At 37.7% G+C, this 15,161-nt stretch overlaps 1 protein-coding gene across 1 annotated transcript in view; it reads left to right on the top strand.

Annotated features, from left to right (window-relative positions):
- The first annotated feature begins 3,393 nt into the window (after nucleotides 1–3,393).
- LOC117716227 (contactin-associated protein like 5-1) overlaps nucleotides 3,394–15,161 on the top strand; it is a 688,126-nt gene continuing 676,358 nt past the window's right edge. Inside the window, exon 1 of the mRNA XM_034513191.2 lies at nucleotides 3,394–3,860. Within this exon, the coding sequence (XP_034369082.1) occupies nucleotides 3,779–3,860 (82 nt within the window). The 5' untranslated portion in view covers nucleotides 3,394–3,778. The remainder of the gene's footprint in view (nucleotides 3,861–15,161) is intronic.

The raw sequence follows: 15,161 nt of genomic DNA, 5'->3' as shown, positions 1-15,161 counted from the left end.
CAAAGTTCCCTGAACACTCCCATGGCATGTCTATGTTTTCTGAACGTGTACAACCAGCACATTTCTTTTGGCCTTGATGATTCATGTTAAGTGATTCTGCTAGGAAGGTAGAATTGCTAAATCTCTCATTGTTATTTATTTTTTACCTAGTTAAACAGTATTTTGGAAGTATATAGTAGCTGTGATGCTGTTGACAAACACTGTACTTGACTTTTAGCTATCAATTTTCTCTTCAAAACCAAAAGGGTGCTTCCTTCTGGAGAATCTCACTCACTTTTACCAAAGAAAGAAACATGGGTTGATGTTATCTTATTACATTATTCTGGAGAGACAAAGAACACTAAAGAAAAACATTCCCTAAATATGCAGAAATTTTATTGGTGAATGTAAGACAAACTACAAGGAAGTTAAAAAATTGTATAGTTTAAATTAGGGGAGAAAACTGGAAATAACTCATAATTTAAATAGTACCACTAAGGAATAAACATTCATATATTTATAAAGTAAAAAACAATACAGGGAGCAAGATTAAACAATTAGAGATTCACGTATCAAAACATTACACTTCAACAATGACATTAAATAGGTTAAAGGAGAGAAAATAAAATATATGATAAATAATAGATGATAGAAAGATAAATAGATTAATCGATAAGTAGATATATACATAGACAGACAGATGGACCAATAAAGTTAATAGAGAAGCCGTAAATATGGTATGGGAGTGGTTCTCAAGTAGCCTTCCTGGCCTGGAACTCCATTTGTTGCTTAGGATAAGCTTGAACTTCTGATCTCCTTGCCTCCGCCTCTAGAGTGATTGCAGAATGGACATGCAGGTCCAGGCTCAACAACTACACTCAGGTTTTTAGCACTACAAATTGAACTCCAAGCTTCCAGTATCCCAAATAAACACTTCAACACCCTCACTATTATATAAACTATATAAAATATAGTATATAAAATATCAAAACACACTATCTCCAGCCTCACCATCTCAAAATTGATGAACATAAAATAATACAATGTGGTGTCTATGGACATAAATGTTGATTAAACTCAGAACATATGGGAATAATGTATAAAATCAACAATTTTTTAATAGTTGTGAAGTGGTGTAAATGCTTTGAGGCAAAAAACTTCAGAAGGTTTTGAATTATGTCTGTAATATTTTTTCTTTAATAACTTTCTGGGAGTTGAGGCTAGAGACAAGGCTCAGTGGTTAAAAGCACTTGCTGCTCTTGTAAAAGATAGAAGTTGACTTTCCATATCATGCAGGTCACAACCCACTGTAACTCCAGTTCCGTGGGATCTGAGACCATTTTCTGACTCCCAGGGTCACTTAAATACATGTTGTACAAGTATAGCCACACAGGCACACATTCACATAAACCACACACACACACACACAGAGAGAGAGAGAGAGAGCGAGAGAGAGAGAGAGAGCGAGAGAGAGAGAGACCCAGAGACAGAGAGAGACAGAGAGAGACAGAGAGAGACAGAGAGAGAGAGAGTAAAATGATAGTCTTAAAAAATAGAAAAAGTATAAATACTATGTACATGTAGAACATACAAAGTGAAAAGTGTCATGCCTCTCTCTGTCTCTCTGTCTCTCTCTCTGTCTCTCTCTCTGTCTCTCTCTGTCTCTCTCTCTCTCTCTCTCTCTCTCTCTCTCTCTCTCTCTCTCTCTCTCTGTGTGTGTGTGTGTGTGTGTGTGTGTGTGTGTGTGTGTGTGTGTTTGTGTGAAGACCCTTTGAGTCTGATTAAACTAGCCAGAGGGTAACATTCAACCTGGGATTCTCAAATACCAGAGACTGGGATGTCAGCATCTCAAGGGCTATCTTTAGAAATGCTATAGCGAAAAACCCACCCATACAAAGAGACTTAGAGTCTCCTTAACATTTTTTTCCACCCTTTCCACCGTCTCCTTCCAACAGGACAGAAAAAGTTTTATCCACCAACTTTGATATTTGATATTTTGTGACTCAAAGTCCCTGGGTATGGTTATACCTCAATAACTTGTGTTGAGTTTACTGTGAACTAGGAATCTTCTAACATTATTGTTTTCAATTAAAACAAGATACAAGGCTAAAATAGATACAAGGCTATTTGCTTACAGCTAACATGGCCTTAAGAATTCTTCCTTTAATAAAACAATGGGAAATTGTTCCGACTTTTCTGAACTGTCTTTTAATAGTCCAGTGATGGAAGCCAGATCTCTAAGACTACAAAGTTAAAGTCAAGATTTATGCAAAGGCTGCTTGAAACTCAGCCTAGTGTTCAGTAGCTATAGAGCCAGGAGCTGAGAGCAAAAGCTGTCCTGAATCAGTGGTATAATAACACGTTGTGTGATCCCTAACACTGAGGATGACAAAGAGGTAAAGGAGAGAGAGAGGTACCAACTTCCTCTGATGTGGAAAAATCCCATAGACTCTAACATGATTGTAAACATCACATAGAAAGCGTTATTACTGTTTCCTCATTTTGTTAACTTTTGACAGGTTTCTGGCAGCTTCCCACTAAACACAAAATAAAGTGATCTATGGCAAAGCAAGTAAGTCCCCAGATGCATGCTAGAAACTAAAGAACCTCTAATAGAGAACCCCTAGAAAGCAATCAAAGAGCCAGTCATGGACTCACACCTGACCCTCACACCAACTTGCTTCTACTCATTGTCCAGCCCCTGCCTTTGAAAAATGATTTTTCAGTATTTATCTTCTATGCCAGTGAACCACCTCGCCTTCTTTGGAACCCACAACACCAAGAAGCTGAAGTGCTTGCTGAAGCAGTGTGCTAACAGCAACCAGGGATAGATGCAGATGTGGAAGGATAGAAACGCAGGGAGCAGTCATATCCTTAAATAGCTAAACTAGAAATCTCAATTAAATAAATATCAGGCAATCATCCATCTCTGCAGGGGAAACGGAATCACACAATTCAAGCTTTCTTTGATTTTCCCCTGTGAAGTGAAGAAAAAGATATTAAGCATCACGATAAGTCATTGCTGAGTTCTCCATAGGAATATTCCTCTTCTTATGGCTTCTGTCTTTGGACTACTTGACTACTTTAGGCATCACTTCATCATAGTTGTTCAGAAACCTGACTTAAATGCCCTTAATTTGGGAAGAAGAGAAAGAGGAGGGGTATGTAGTTAGGAATGCTGAGATGCATGGGGAGAGAAGAGGGAGAGAGGAGAGGGAGCAGGGAAGGAGGGAGAGAGCAGAAAGCGCACTTTTCCCTTTGCTTCCCCAGCAGGAAGCCAAAGCACACCTCAGCGGACTATCTGCTGAAGCCTCCAGAGCGACTAAGGACACGCCCAGGACAGTGTTACAGGAGAGCGCTGGGGGCGGTGCTCCGCAGATTGCGCCTATGAGGAGCTGTCCGGTACCCGGGTGCTGAATCCAGCTTTAATGCCTGAAAGAGGAGGTGTTTTAGGCTACTAGCGGAGCTGGGCGCCAAAAGCTGCCCTCTAGTTTGAATATGATCCTTTAAGAAAGGGAATCCGGAGGAAGACGAGGTAGGTGAGGAAGGCAAGCATAAAAAGGGATAGTGGGAGGAACTATAAACCTCGGTTGCACTTCGCCTCGCCGCTCTGAGGAATGCCTGCTGCAATTTCCGTGGAGCATCTGAGGAGCAGAATGGAGTGAAGGAGAAGAGGGTCTGTTCAAGGTGTGTGGGAGGGAAGCTGTGTGGAGGAGAAGAAACAGAGAGGGAGAGAAAAGCGAAGGTTGGTGTCTGTAATTTTGAGATTCCATTGGAAAACATCGCTCACTCGGAGGAAATGGATTTTGTACCAAGACTGAACAACGTTTTGACTTTGGTGCTCTTTGGTTTGTGGCATTTAGGATTAACAGCGACAAATTGTGAGTACTCGGAACTGGGGAGGGGAAGGTGAAGTGGGATAGGATGCTCCTGTAGGAATAAGTATACTATGTCCGATTGTATATACTCTGACTGAAGGAAGAAAGCAGGGTGAACACCCTAATCAATGTGGTTTGAGCATTTCAAACATCTCAAAAGTTTCCAGAGCTCTAATGAGTATGCATTGCTGCGTTCCCTGCCCTTCTTTGGAATCATAAATTTCTCTTAGCTTGCTGCTAGCTCCACGATTTTTTATCTCAGCCTAGGATGCACAGACCAGGAGGAAGCCATTAGGAACAGGGACACACCAGAGCCACAGAGTTCGGTGACAACAGCAGAAGGCAGCTCCCACTGATTTGCAGTGTGCTCAGAACTCCTCCACCCACATCTTCACCCTACCCACCTAGCTCTCTCCACTTCTTTAGGCATAAGGTTTCAGCTGGGAGCATTTTGTAACCAAATAGGCACCCATGTAAGAGGTGAGAGAGTTTGGACCTAAGAATTGTACCCCAAATCTAGTTACCACAGAAGATCAGTGGCTGTCCTATTATAGAAGATAGAGCTTTAGTACACACTCCACCCTCCAAATTCTAGTGCCAGTCAAGCAATAGTGAGTATGCATTGTGTTATCCACATTTTCACCCCATCAAACATAGGCAGAAATTCTTGACTCCCAGAGATTGGCCACCTGCACTATGTATTTAAAGAATCATCAAACTTGAATAAATCGCTAAAGCTCTGAGAAGGTAAAGCTCAATTGCTCAGCTACTTATCAAGGCATAAAAAGGGAAGTTTTTCCATTTCTGGGAACTACCAATGAGAAAGGGCGCAATTAATCCATTTCTGTTGTTTGTAAGGAAGGCTTACTACAGTCTCTTGTATTTCTGGGATGTTTCCTCATTTCTCTTCCTATACTGAATGTCAGAAACTTTATTAAAACAATTTTATTTTACTTTTGTAATTTGTAGTATCAATATCAGTTTTTTTAAAAGTGAGAAGACTTACTAGATAAAATGCTTCTGCTTTATTCCTTAATTCTTAAGAAATCTTATCCCAGAATTTGCATTCCAGAGAGAAGACAGACAGATGATCAAAGTAGAATTAGTGTTTCTGTGAATCAAATATTAGAAAGCTCACAATCCATATTATTAATATTTTCTTAAAGTTTGTGTTACAAAGGAGAGCAATAGAGACCACCATAATCATCAGGTAGGAATAAAGTGGTAAATTATTTTAGAGGATATATTAAGGCAGGTTACAGTCAGGTAAATTGCATTTCTCTTATGCCTTATCCCCATTCCTCCCTCTGTTGTTCTTTGCTCCACCTCTTCTTCTCCCTTTCTCCTTGAAAGTGTTCTGATCTTGGACAAGAGAATAACCCAACACCCTTAGACAGAAGTAAGCTTTTCTACTAAGCTTGCTTCTCAATCTTCTCGAACACTAGAGGTCAATGTTGTCCAATTGATTCAAAGGCGTGGCTCTGAACTGTGTTTTCTGCTTAGCACATTCTGTTATGGGGGGGGGGGGAGTGTGGACAGAACACTTTGAAGATCCAAAAGTTGGAAGTGAGGGATATTGATGAAATTAGCTAGAGTGCTCAGCAGAAGTGCATGACTTGGGCTTCTTCAAGTATCACCCTTTTTGAAGATTCCTTCTTGGAGCCATGTTTTCTATAAATTAATTTAACAATGATCAATGGATTTTTAAAATGTACACAAAACTATATGGCATGGCTTTAGAATTTCAGTCTATCATAGCTACACCAATTTCAAAGCTATCTCTGGGCATTAAAAGGAAAAAAAAAAACACTTGGTGATTATGATCATCAGAATTTCCCAACACCTCCGATTTTCAAGCAGCATAGCATTTGAGTGAGTGCTGTGTTCTAAGTTTCCCAGAGTTGGTTTTCTTAAGGAGTATCAGTGAGTGTTTGTTATACTATGAAAACTGTTTACTTTCAGGCGATAATAGGTTTGCAGCAACCACTGATTCTGAAATGAATGCATGAGTGGTCATCAGAGCCTATACGGCAAACCTCCTCAAGACACTCACAACGATTTCCCAGTCTCCTGCTACAGTTTTTATTCATCAAGTGTAGATATTGGATTTGCTATGGATGTACAATCTTCTCCTATTCATAAAAAGGTTTTGATGAGTTAGACTTTTTTCTAATAGATTCTTTTTTATTTGATATGAGAACAATTTTTAAGGTTATCTTTTCCTACATTTTTAAGGTGTATCCTATGTCACTAGGAACAGCAGACTTGAAAGAAAGATTCTGTGCCCAGGTTTCTTCATGTTGGACAGTTATGAATTGTATGTGTGGGGATTTTCAAAAAATAACCTTTGATTCTTTGCCCTTTTTGTAATGACTTGCTGTTGATGTTATTATTATTTAGTGTGTGAGTATCTATTTTTACACCTTTGGTCTTATCATACTCTGTCTCTAACATGGGCATTTATTTCCAAAAGGAAAAAATAGTGTTTATGCAAATACAAATGTTATAAGCATTGAATTTAGAATAATAAAATGAAAAGTAGGCTAGAAGAACTCCAGCCTAAATACAGATATTACAGAACTATGATGAAAATGTAATTACGTACCAGTAATAAAATCTTCTCTTTCTAGATTTTCAGGATATTAAACAGAAACAGTGTTTTCTTCGATTATTTTCTAAGTGGACTGGACAATTTTGAGTATAGATATAGGCCACTGTAAAATTTTAAAATATATATATATTTAATTTCTTTGACACAAAAAGGTATGATATGACTAGAGAGACCAGAGGTCATCATCAAAGATATTCTATTCCCAGTGATGTCTTATACCAGAGATCAAATTCCCATTTAATTATTGTCCTTTCTAGCCTTCCAGAAAAACACAGATAGCAATTGATATATGTGTCTTCTCCAAACTGAACAGCAGCTAAATATCTTACTAAGGGTATTCTTCTAAGATTAGGTAAGTTAAATTTTATCATGATAGAGGTATGGTGTTCTGAACAGGAGGACTGCATATTACACCACAGACATATTGTTAATTTCATTTTAAATTTTATAATAGTTTTAGTTCTTTGAAATAACTTAGACACATTCCTATTTGAAGTTTATTACTGCTCATTAGTTTAGAACCAGAGACATGTTATTGTGATAAGAATATTAAACTTCCTGTTTTAGGTTTTACTTACATACTAGATTTCTCAACATCTGTGAGAATGTTGAAAATGACAGTACAGAGATATGAGACATTGAATCACTTGAAGGTTGTTAACTAAGCAAATGGAAAAGTAATATGAGTGTTGATGGTTCTGTTGTAGTGGGGCTGGAGAACGGCTATACAATGTTTTCTGTTGGCAGAATCTGGAAGCTTTCCACAGTATCAAGCTAGCTCATTTTGTTCTTTAATGATTGACACATAATTGCTTCCCATTTCATTCACATAAGTCCCATTTTAACACTTTGCAACTATAAAATATAAATGAAGAATTAGAGCAGGGATTTAACAGTAAAGGAGCAGACTTAGGAGGAGACTAAATTCTTCCTGAGCAGCTCTGCTCTCACCTGCGTCCTTCTAAGGAATGGCCACCGTCCCTTTTGTAGTCTTCCTGTTTCACTGCCCATCTGTCCAACTGGGCTTAGTTTTCTTTGAGGAAATCACTCTCCTTTCCTGCATCTATTTATCACAAAACAATATAATTTGAAGTATCTCTAAATTTTTTGGTTTTCAGCTCAGCATGTTCCAGTTGATAGCACAGACTGTGATGAAATATGACTTGTGTGTGTGTGTGTGTGTGTGTGTGTGTGTGTGTGTGTGTGATTATTACTGACTACAGATAAGAAGATTGAGAATGAGTTTAGTTACCTAATAATGCAGAAGATAATGGAATTCCAAGATGTTAAGGAGTACCGTGCAGAAGCAACTAGTACCATTGTTCTAATGGTATTAATACTGGCAATTTTTATTTCAAGAGAAAACTGTTTCATTCAGTAAAACACTGCCACCACTGCCTGGTCACCTTGTAAATTTTACTCACTTTCCCGAATAACACTGATTTGGTGAGTAATGCCCTAGGTTAAATTATTAAGAAAAATTTTATTTGTAATGTGTTCTCATTGGTACAGAATACTACATACTGGTTATTTCTATTGTATATGAGATCAGTACAGTTCAAAACTGGGAGTCAATTATAATCAGAACAAGAGTTTGGTGTGATTTTAATTTCTACTAGTAGACATGCAGCATATATTCCCCCATTGTACACACATTACAAGGCAGCTCATTAAGATAGATTAAGTGATCTGGTTCATATGAATGAATTTCAGATGAGTGGAACACAACTGTGTCTCCAAAATCACTAATCTAAGCAACAAGAAAATTCTGAATTCCTGTCCTATATCCATTTTTAAACAAAAATATTTTTGCAATAAAGTGTCTTCCAGCTTATGTCACTAGGTAGTTTATATAGCATCTTTGGGAATTTGGCAAGGGTTCTTTAAGATCAGCCTTGTAGCACTGGTCTCAGAAAAAGACAGGAGTTATCAGTTTTGCCCAAATCTGACTCCTGAAACATATTCGAAGAAAATGCCAAAAGCATTCATAATGCCAAAAGCATTCATATCAAGACTTAAAGCATGACTGTAAATATCATATTGATTATAGTAAAACAATTTTACATCTGGACTTGTATCCCAGGCAGAGGATCTAATTTTTTCTCATATTTTGTATTTAAAATCTTAAAAAGTGGTGAAGAAACCCTTCTGGAGCAATTTAGAATACCATTTTGTGTACACACAAGCATATGACAATGCCAAGAAGGGCACTTCTCTTGACCTTCTGTCTTATAAGTCTGTCAACGTCAGGCCATAGTTCTGCTCAAGTATCTCTATGAAGCCTCATCATGTATAGCAGGGTGCAAACCATGATCTGGCTTTGTATAATAATATGAATCCCATCTTCTATATTCTTCCTCACAAAATATGAAGCTGTATGTTTTACAAAAAAATAACACTACCTCAAATCTCATTGATTTATTTGTATGTGCTTCTAATTAATTTGGCCTATAGCATAATTTTCTTTTAAAATTTTCCTCATAGTCTACCCACTATACACACAAACACACACACACACACACATACACACAAATGTTTCTAGTGTTCGGAGAGTATCTGGGTAAGTGGGAGGTAAGAATTGAGATAGTAAGAATCAATTATCAATTTATATTTCATATGTGTATGAAATTGTCATAGACTAAATCAAATGTTTTAATATTCTCGGCCTCGGTTAAGTGACCATATTTATCTCATTTTTGTAGCACTTTCTGGAATCTTTTTTTTTCAACTAAGATGCATTACCTCTTTGTCATGCTTTATTTGAATTATGGTATCCAAGGCCTAAAATACTGAGCAAACAGATAAATGAGGGAATAATTTGACAATTTTCTAACAAACAGTCAGATTTTTCTCCATATAGACTGAGTCTTGCTTTTAAGATGTGTTTGCTTAATGTTACTATTTTAAAAATTATTACTTGTCACTGTTGTGGAAATTCCAAGTAGAAGTCAACTTTAAAATGAAGCAGAAGTTCAAACAGCCTTATGAAATGTGAGATTGTAAGCATTGATCCGTAACTGCACGTTTCTCTGGATCCATTGCAAGTAGCCCTATTTTTGGCACCAAAAAGTCCTTAGTCACCTGCCTTTACTAAAATTGTAAGGTTATTTGATTAACTTTCTTTACACAATATTAATGAGTGCTTTCTCTATAATTTGCAAACTATGTGCATATGCACCTACTGCTATAATAAATTTCTCTCATTGCTTTAGGATTGCTATAAAGAAGCATTTTGATTTTCTTCAACGGAATTATGTGTTGGCTTATGGAAAAAATGCTCAATGACAAATTAATTTCATTACTCTGATAAAGTGATTTTGAGAAGAAAAGTATAAGTGTCCAGAGATGGTGTGTGTTACTCATTTGAAGAACTTACTGATGAACTTAGTTTCCAAGTATTGTTTGTTTGTTTGTTTGTTTGTTTGTTTTTTCTTAAAATCAAGTTTACTATGTAGTTGGATAAGTGAGCATTAGCTATAAAGATATACTATATGACCGCAAGATATGGGGAAAATCTTGGCAGACAGCAAAATACTCTGTTATCATGTCAGAGTTAAATAATACAAGCCAGGCAAGCATGGGTACAATGGGAAGCACACGTGGGCATCTTCTACTGGCTGGAGCATCCACATGTGTTCTTGAGGACTGTAAAACTGAAGCTAAGGCTTGAACAAACTTAGCCAACTAAAAGTGGAGAGTGCTGTGGATTGATACAGGGACAGAAGAAAAAGTGAAGAAGCTGTCTATTAGGGAAGGCTTTCCTTTAAATTGAAAATATGCATCTTGCCTGAGGGGTTTTAATTTTTAAAATATCATTAATGTGTTAAACACATAAGTATTTTGCTTGCATATACACATATACATAACTGTGTGTACTACATCTCGTGCCTAGTGCATGCATGACCCTGAAGAGGATATTATAAACCCTAGAACTAGGGTTAAAGAAAGTTATGGGCCACTATGTGGGTGATAGGTGTTGTAGTTAAGTCCTGGTTCTGCCTCATATGTCCATTCTCCCAGAAATAAGACTCAGACTCAAATTATATTTAAAAATACCCTGGCCATATAGGTAGGCTATACTCAGGCTAGATTACATCTAAAGATACCCATTTATTTTAACCTACATTTTGCCACTAGGATAGTTCCCTGTGCTCAGGTTCCATTTCTTCACTTCTTTTCAGGCTTCTTTTCCCTTTTTCTCCCCAAATTATTCTTCCTCCTGATGTCCCACCTCTATTTCCTGCCTGATTTAATTGAGAGGAGAGTCATCCATACAATGCACAAGATAGTCTCTCTGAAGATAGGAACCTAAATTTAAATGCTGGGATTATACATACATGTCTCATCATACAGACACATTATTTTAATATGCTGTATGTATGCTTGTGTGTGTGTTTCTGTGTGTGTGTGTTGCTTGTCTGGTGGCTTATGCACTTGAAGTCAATGTATGTCACAGCATGTGTATGTCATAACCAACTTTGTGAAGATAATTCACTCCTTCCATATTTGTGTGCTTTTCATGTATCAATTTCTGTTCACCATGCTCCTGTGGTCAGCACTTTTATGGTGTAAGCCAACTCATGTATTCCATATACAAATCGTGTGTGTGTGTGTGTGTGTGTGTGTGTGTGTGTGTGCATGTGTGTTGTCAGTGTTAAAGTAGGTTTTAAAGCTTTTAAGGGAAGACCTTTATCACTTAAGATATCTCTCAAGACCCTCCATTTTTTATGGATTAATGAAACATAGAATGATATAGAACAACATATTAGTAAGAAAAATAGCTGAGATAACTATAGCAGCTCAGGTAACTGCTAGTATGGGACTCAAGGAAACATTTGGAAGTACAGCTCACACAGTTCTTCAAAGAGAATAATGACCAAAAAATTAAAATGCACAAGGATGTATGAGCTACAATCTACACAAAATCACAGATTTGCAACTAAAAGGTATGCTGCAAACGGTTCCATTGTTTATGACAATGAGAGCAGTAGATACTTAAAAGATGTTCAGTGCTCTGAAATGGTGTTCTTTTCTGGGAATGCAGAGTGGCCATATTCTGGGCACAGAATATTTCATGCATGCATAACACTATAGCACAAACTGCCTGCATTTATCAGTTTGATCTACTCTTCTATTCTATAAACTATATTGGCTTGTATAAGAGAAATGAGACCTAGACATTAAGGAATGTATAATTAAAGCTCAACATCATGGATTCTAGACACCTTAGGCAGGAGGCATTTTAACTCACTTTATTGTTTGTTACATGGAAGAATTTCTAGAGTCAGGGGCTTCTGGTCTGTGTGTTATCATTAATAATTGATCTTCAAGCATAAATCCCAATATGTCTATAATGTCTACTTTTATTTGTGCATATTCTCGGGGAGGTTGGTATTAATTATATCTGTTTCCTACATAAGTAAAATTGATTGAGCTTTTCAGGGTGACACCAGAACTGTGAAGACAGAAAGTGAAGACATGACAACATTCCTGTATGCCTACCATTCTAAACAATTTATATGTGGAGCAGAAATATCTCTCTGAAGACAACTAAAAGTCTGTAACAGTTCAGGGAACTTTCCAGGAGTTATAAGATAGCTCAGTGACAAAAGTCTCTTTTGTGTAAGAATGAAGGCTCGATCTTGAATCCCAACACTCAAGAAGAGCCAGAAATGATAGTATACTTCTGTAATCACAGTGTTTCTAAGGCATCTACCTCCACAAATATACCAAGGTATTTGTAAGACTCCTCTCCACACATGAACACACACAAGAATCACATACATTTCTATAAACATCACACATACACACACACATCATATATATATATATATATATATATATATATATATATATATATATAATCATACAAATGTCACATACAGACATACATGCATAAGTATTACATACAGATATATACCTCATACAAACCCATGGAGAAATATATTATATTAGTTTGCTGAGAGCTCTTCAGCCATTGCGACTGAATACAACTTTTTTATTTTGGGTTTTTTTGTTTGTTTGTTTTTCTCTTGTACTTCCTTCCTAATATAATTTGCATTTTCTTGGTCTCCAGTACTTTTATTTCTGTGAACTCACTATAGATAACTTTCTCTGCGCTCATTTCTGTATAAAAGGTGTAGGAGAAAGTTTGTGGATCTGCTGAATTTCAGCTCCAATTAGTTATACTGTGTGGGCAGTCACCAAATGTGATGCTTCCCAGGGAGTTCTGTTGCTGCACAGTCTTGAGACAGATCATCCACCTACAAGATATTCAGTATATGCACTTAGTTCTGTTGCCTTCACCATCTGTCTCTTAATAATGTCTCTATGGATTCCATTATTTCCCCAAATGAGTAATTATTGGGGAAAACCTTCCAATTCACAGAAATTAGCCATGTAGAGTCCATTAGGAGAGAAACCACTAAGAACAATCTGTAGAGATCACTTGCCTGCTGGGAGGACAGACTGTCCAGTAGCAATGCTACATATAAAGAACAGAGCATGTGAATTCTCTGAGCTGAGGAAAGGGGAAATTAGACATGTTTTAGATATTAGTATTAACTCTCCTCTCTGCACAAAGAGTTGACCATCGCCATTGTGTTCCTGCTTACTGTGTAAAGGCTTGTTTCCTATTCAAGTTTGGTCTCACCACTTTCTGCTCTTCAGCTGTCCTCTCCACTGTACTTTTGTTCTCTTTTCTACATGATACCTTTCCTTATTCCTTCTTCATGGCTCTCTCCTCTTCTTCTTTTCCTCCTCTGCTTGATAATTAACTGATTAATGGTTTTACATATTGTGACCTAGGCTACTGATTTTTTGTTTTTGTTTTTGTTTTCAGATTTCTCACTCAAATGTCACATCTAGAAAAGCAGAGTTGCAGGAAAGCATTGGGCATTTTGAACAGAACAGTAACCAATGACTAATGACATGTATAATGTCTAAAAATTTTATCTTAAATACTCAAGCCAATTTGCACTTTGCTGTTATATCCTTCTTTATGATAAAAACATTTTCCTCAAATTTTGAATTAAAATTGATGACTCTTGTGTATTCCTTAGCCCATACCAGAAAACCCAAAGTGCTAAGGCACAAGCTTCACTTTGCTTTTCTCTGTGTTTGTGCTTTCCAGGATTTCTGTATTCGAGAGGCCAGTGTCTGCCCCTTTATTTCATTTTCCATCTTCCACTGTTACTGATCTGTAAGCTATAGATCATGGTCAATCAACGATAGAAAATTTAAAAACTTAATTCACAGAACCAGGGAGACTCACTTCTATTGTAGTGAACAGAAATGGAGCTTTGGGCGGTACTATTGGTAAAAAAGCTCTCCCACCCTAACTGGGTCTGTGGTGCCTCCACTACAGTCATCTAGAAGAGCAGGTCAGCTCTGTTTTCTCTACTGGCTTTGCTCACACTGATCCTGTGGGTGGCCAGGACTGAGGTCTACAAGGGTAAGTTTTTTTTCTGATAGGGAAAGTATTAAGAAAAATTAGTACTTCTCATTTTACAGTCATTTCATCACAATCAGAAGCACCGTGGCTGCAGATTGGAGTGGTGATCACTAAATAGGGACAGATAGCATTCACCAATATGTCTTTGTGAGGATTTCATACATTTTCTCCACCCCAGCTTTGGCAATTAGTGAGGTTTCACTTTGTCCCTCACTACCGTCATAAAGAAAGGGGTTTGTGTCCCCATCACTAGGGGTGTGCTACCATAGCTGGGTAGGAAAGTAAATCAAGATTATCTTCTGTTGTAGGGAAAAAGTCTGCTGGGAATGCTCTGGGTTCCTCCAACTGGAAGTTGAGCCCGGCTGCTCATTAACTAAAAGCCTCTCCCCGGCTCCTCACAATTCCTCATGGTGGTGCGGCCCCAACACACAAGGAAGTCCTTGGGTTTCCAAAACCGGTTTATTCACATGGCAGATGGTGGATGGATCTGGATGCATACCCCCTAAAACCCAGGATCGACCTGAGTTAAAAGGGGAGGGGAGAAGGGGGAGGAGCTGGGGAGGAATGTTTAATTAGATCCACCTCTGGCCTTCAGGTACCTCATTAGTATGTAAATCTCTCTAGAGCCTGTTCATGCCCTCCACCTGTGTACATGACTGAAGGGTGAAGGTGGAATGGAGATTAGACCTTGTGTTAGGCCCGCCATCCTGTATGTACAGGGATTGCAGTGGATTTCAATCCGCTTTCCATGATTTTAAATCTCTATTTTTTCAGTCTACTGTCCCATTAAGAATTGTACCCAAATGGAACTTTTATTAAAACTTGAGGAGTGTTTTCATCTTTTCAAACCTAGTTCTGTCTGATCCCTAATGGGAAATAGCTTTGGAATCCAGATCCGATGAATCTTCCCCACTACTCAGTGAGGTAACTTATGTTAACGTTGAAAATGACTCTATCCCCATCTGCAAAAGTTATCACTCTTATGTAACACTCTCTATTCAGAAAAGCTACCTGAACCACTGCTTAAATCTTTCTACCACAACTCATGGTCAGAACCAACTTGTCAAAATAACACTGTAGCTTGGACTGTCAGCCACTACTGTCCATATATGACAAATTTAATTCTGATGAGATTTCTAAGCTCCATAGAAACAACCTCTAAGCATGCCTCAGAAGGATTACCTAGAACATGTCAATTGAGGTGGAAAGACTCACTCCAAATATGAATGAAATTTTTTCA

This window comes from Arvicanthis niloticus, chromosome 10 (assembly GCF_011762505.2).
Source record: "Arvicanthis niloticus isolate mArvNil1 chromosome 10, mArvNil1.pat.X, whole genome shotgun sequence".
Classification (NCBI taxonomy): domain Eukaryota; kingdom Metazoa; phylum Chordata; class Mammalia; order Rodentia; family Muridae; genus Arvicanthis; species Arvicanthis niloticus.
Note: the sequence above shows the minus strand (reverse complement) of the source record. Positions and strands in the feature narration are given on the sequence as shown.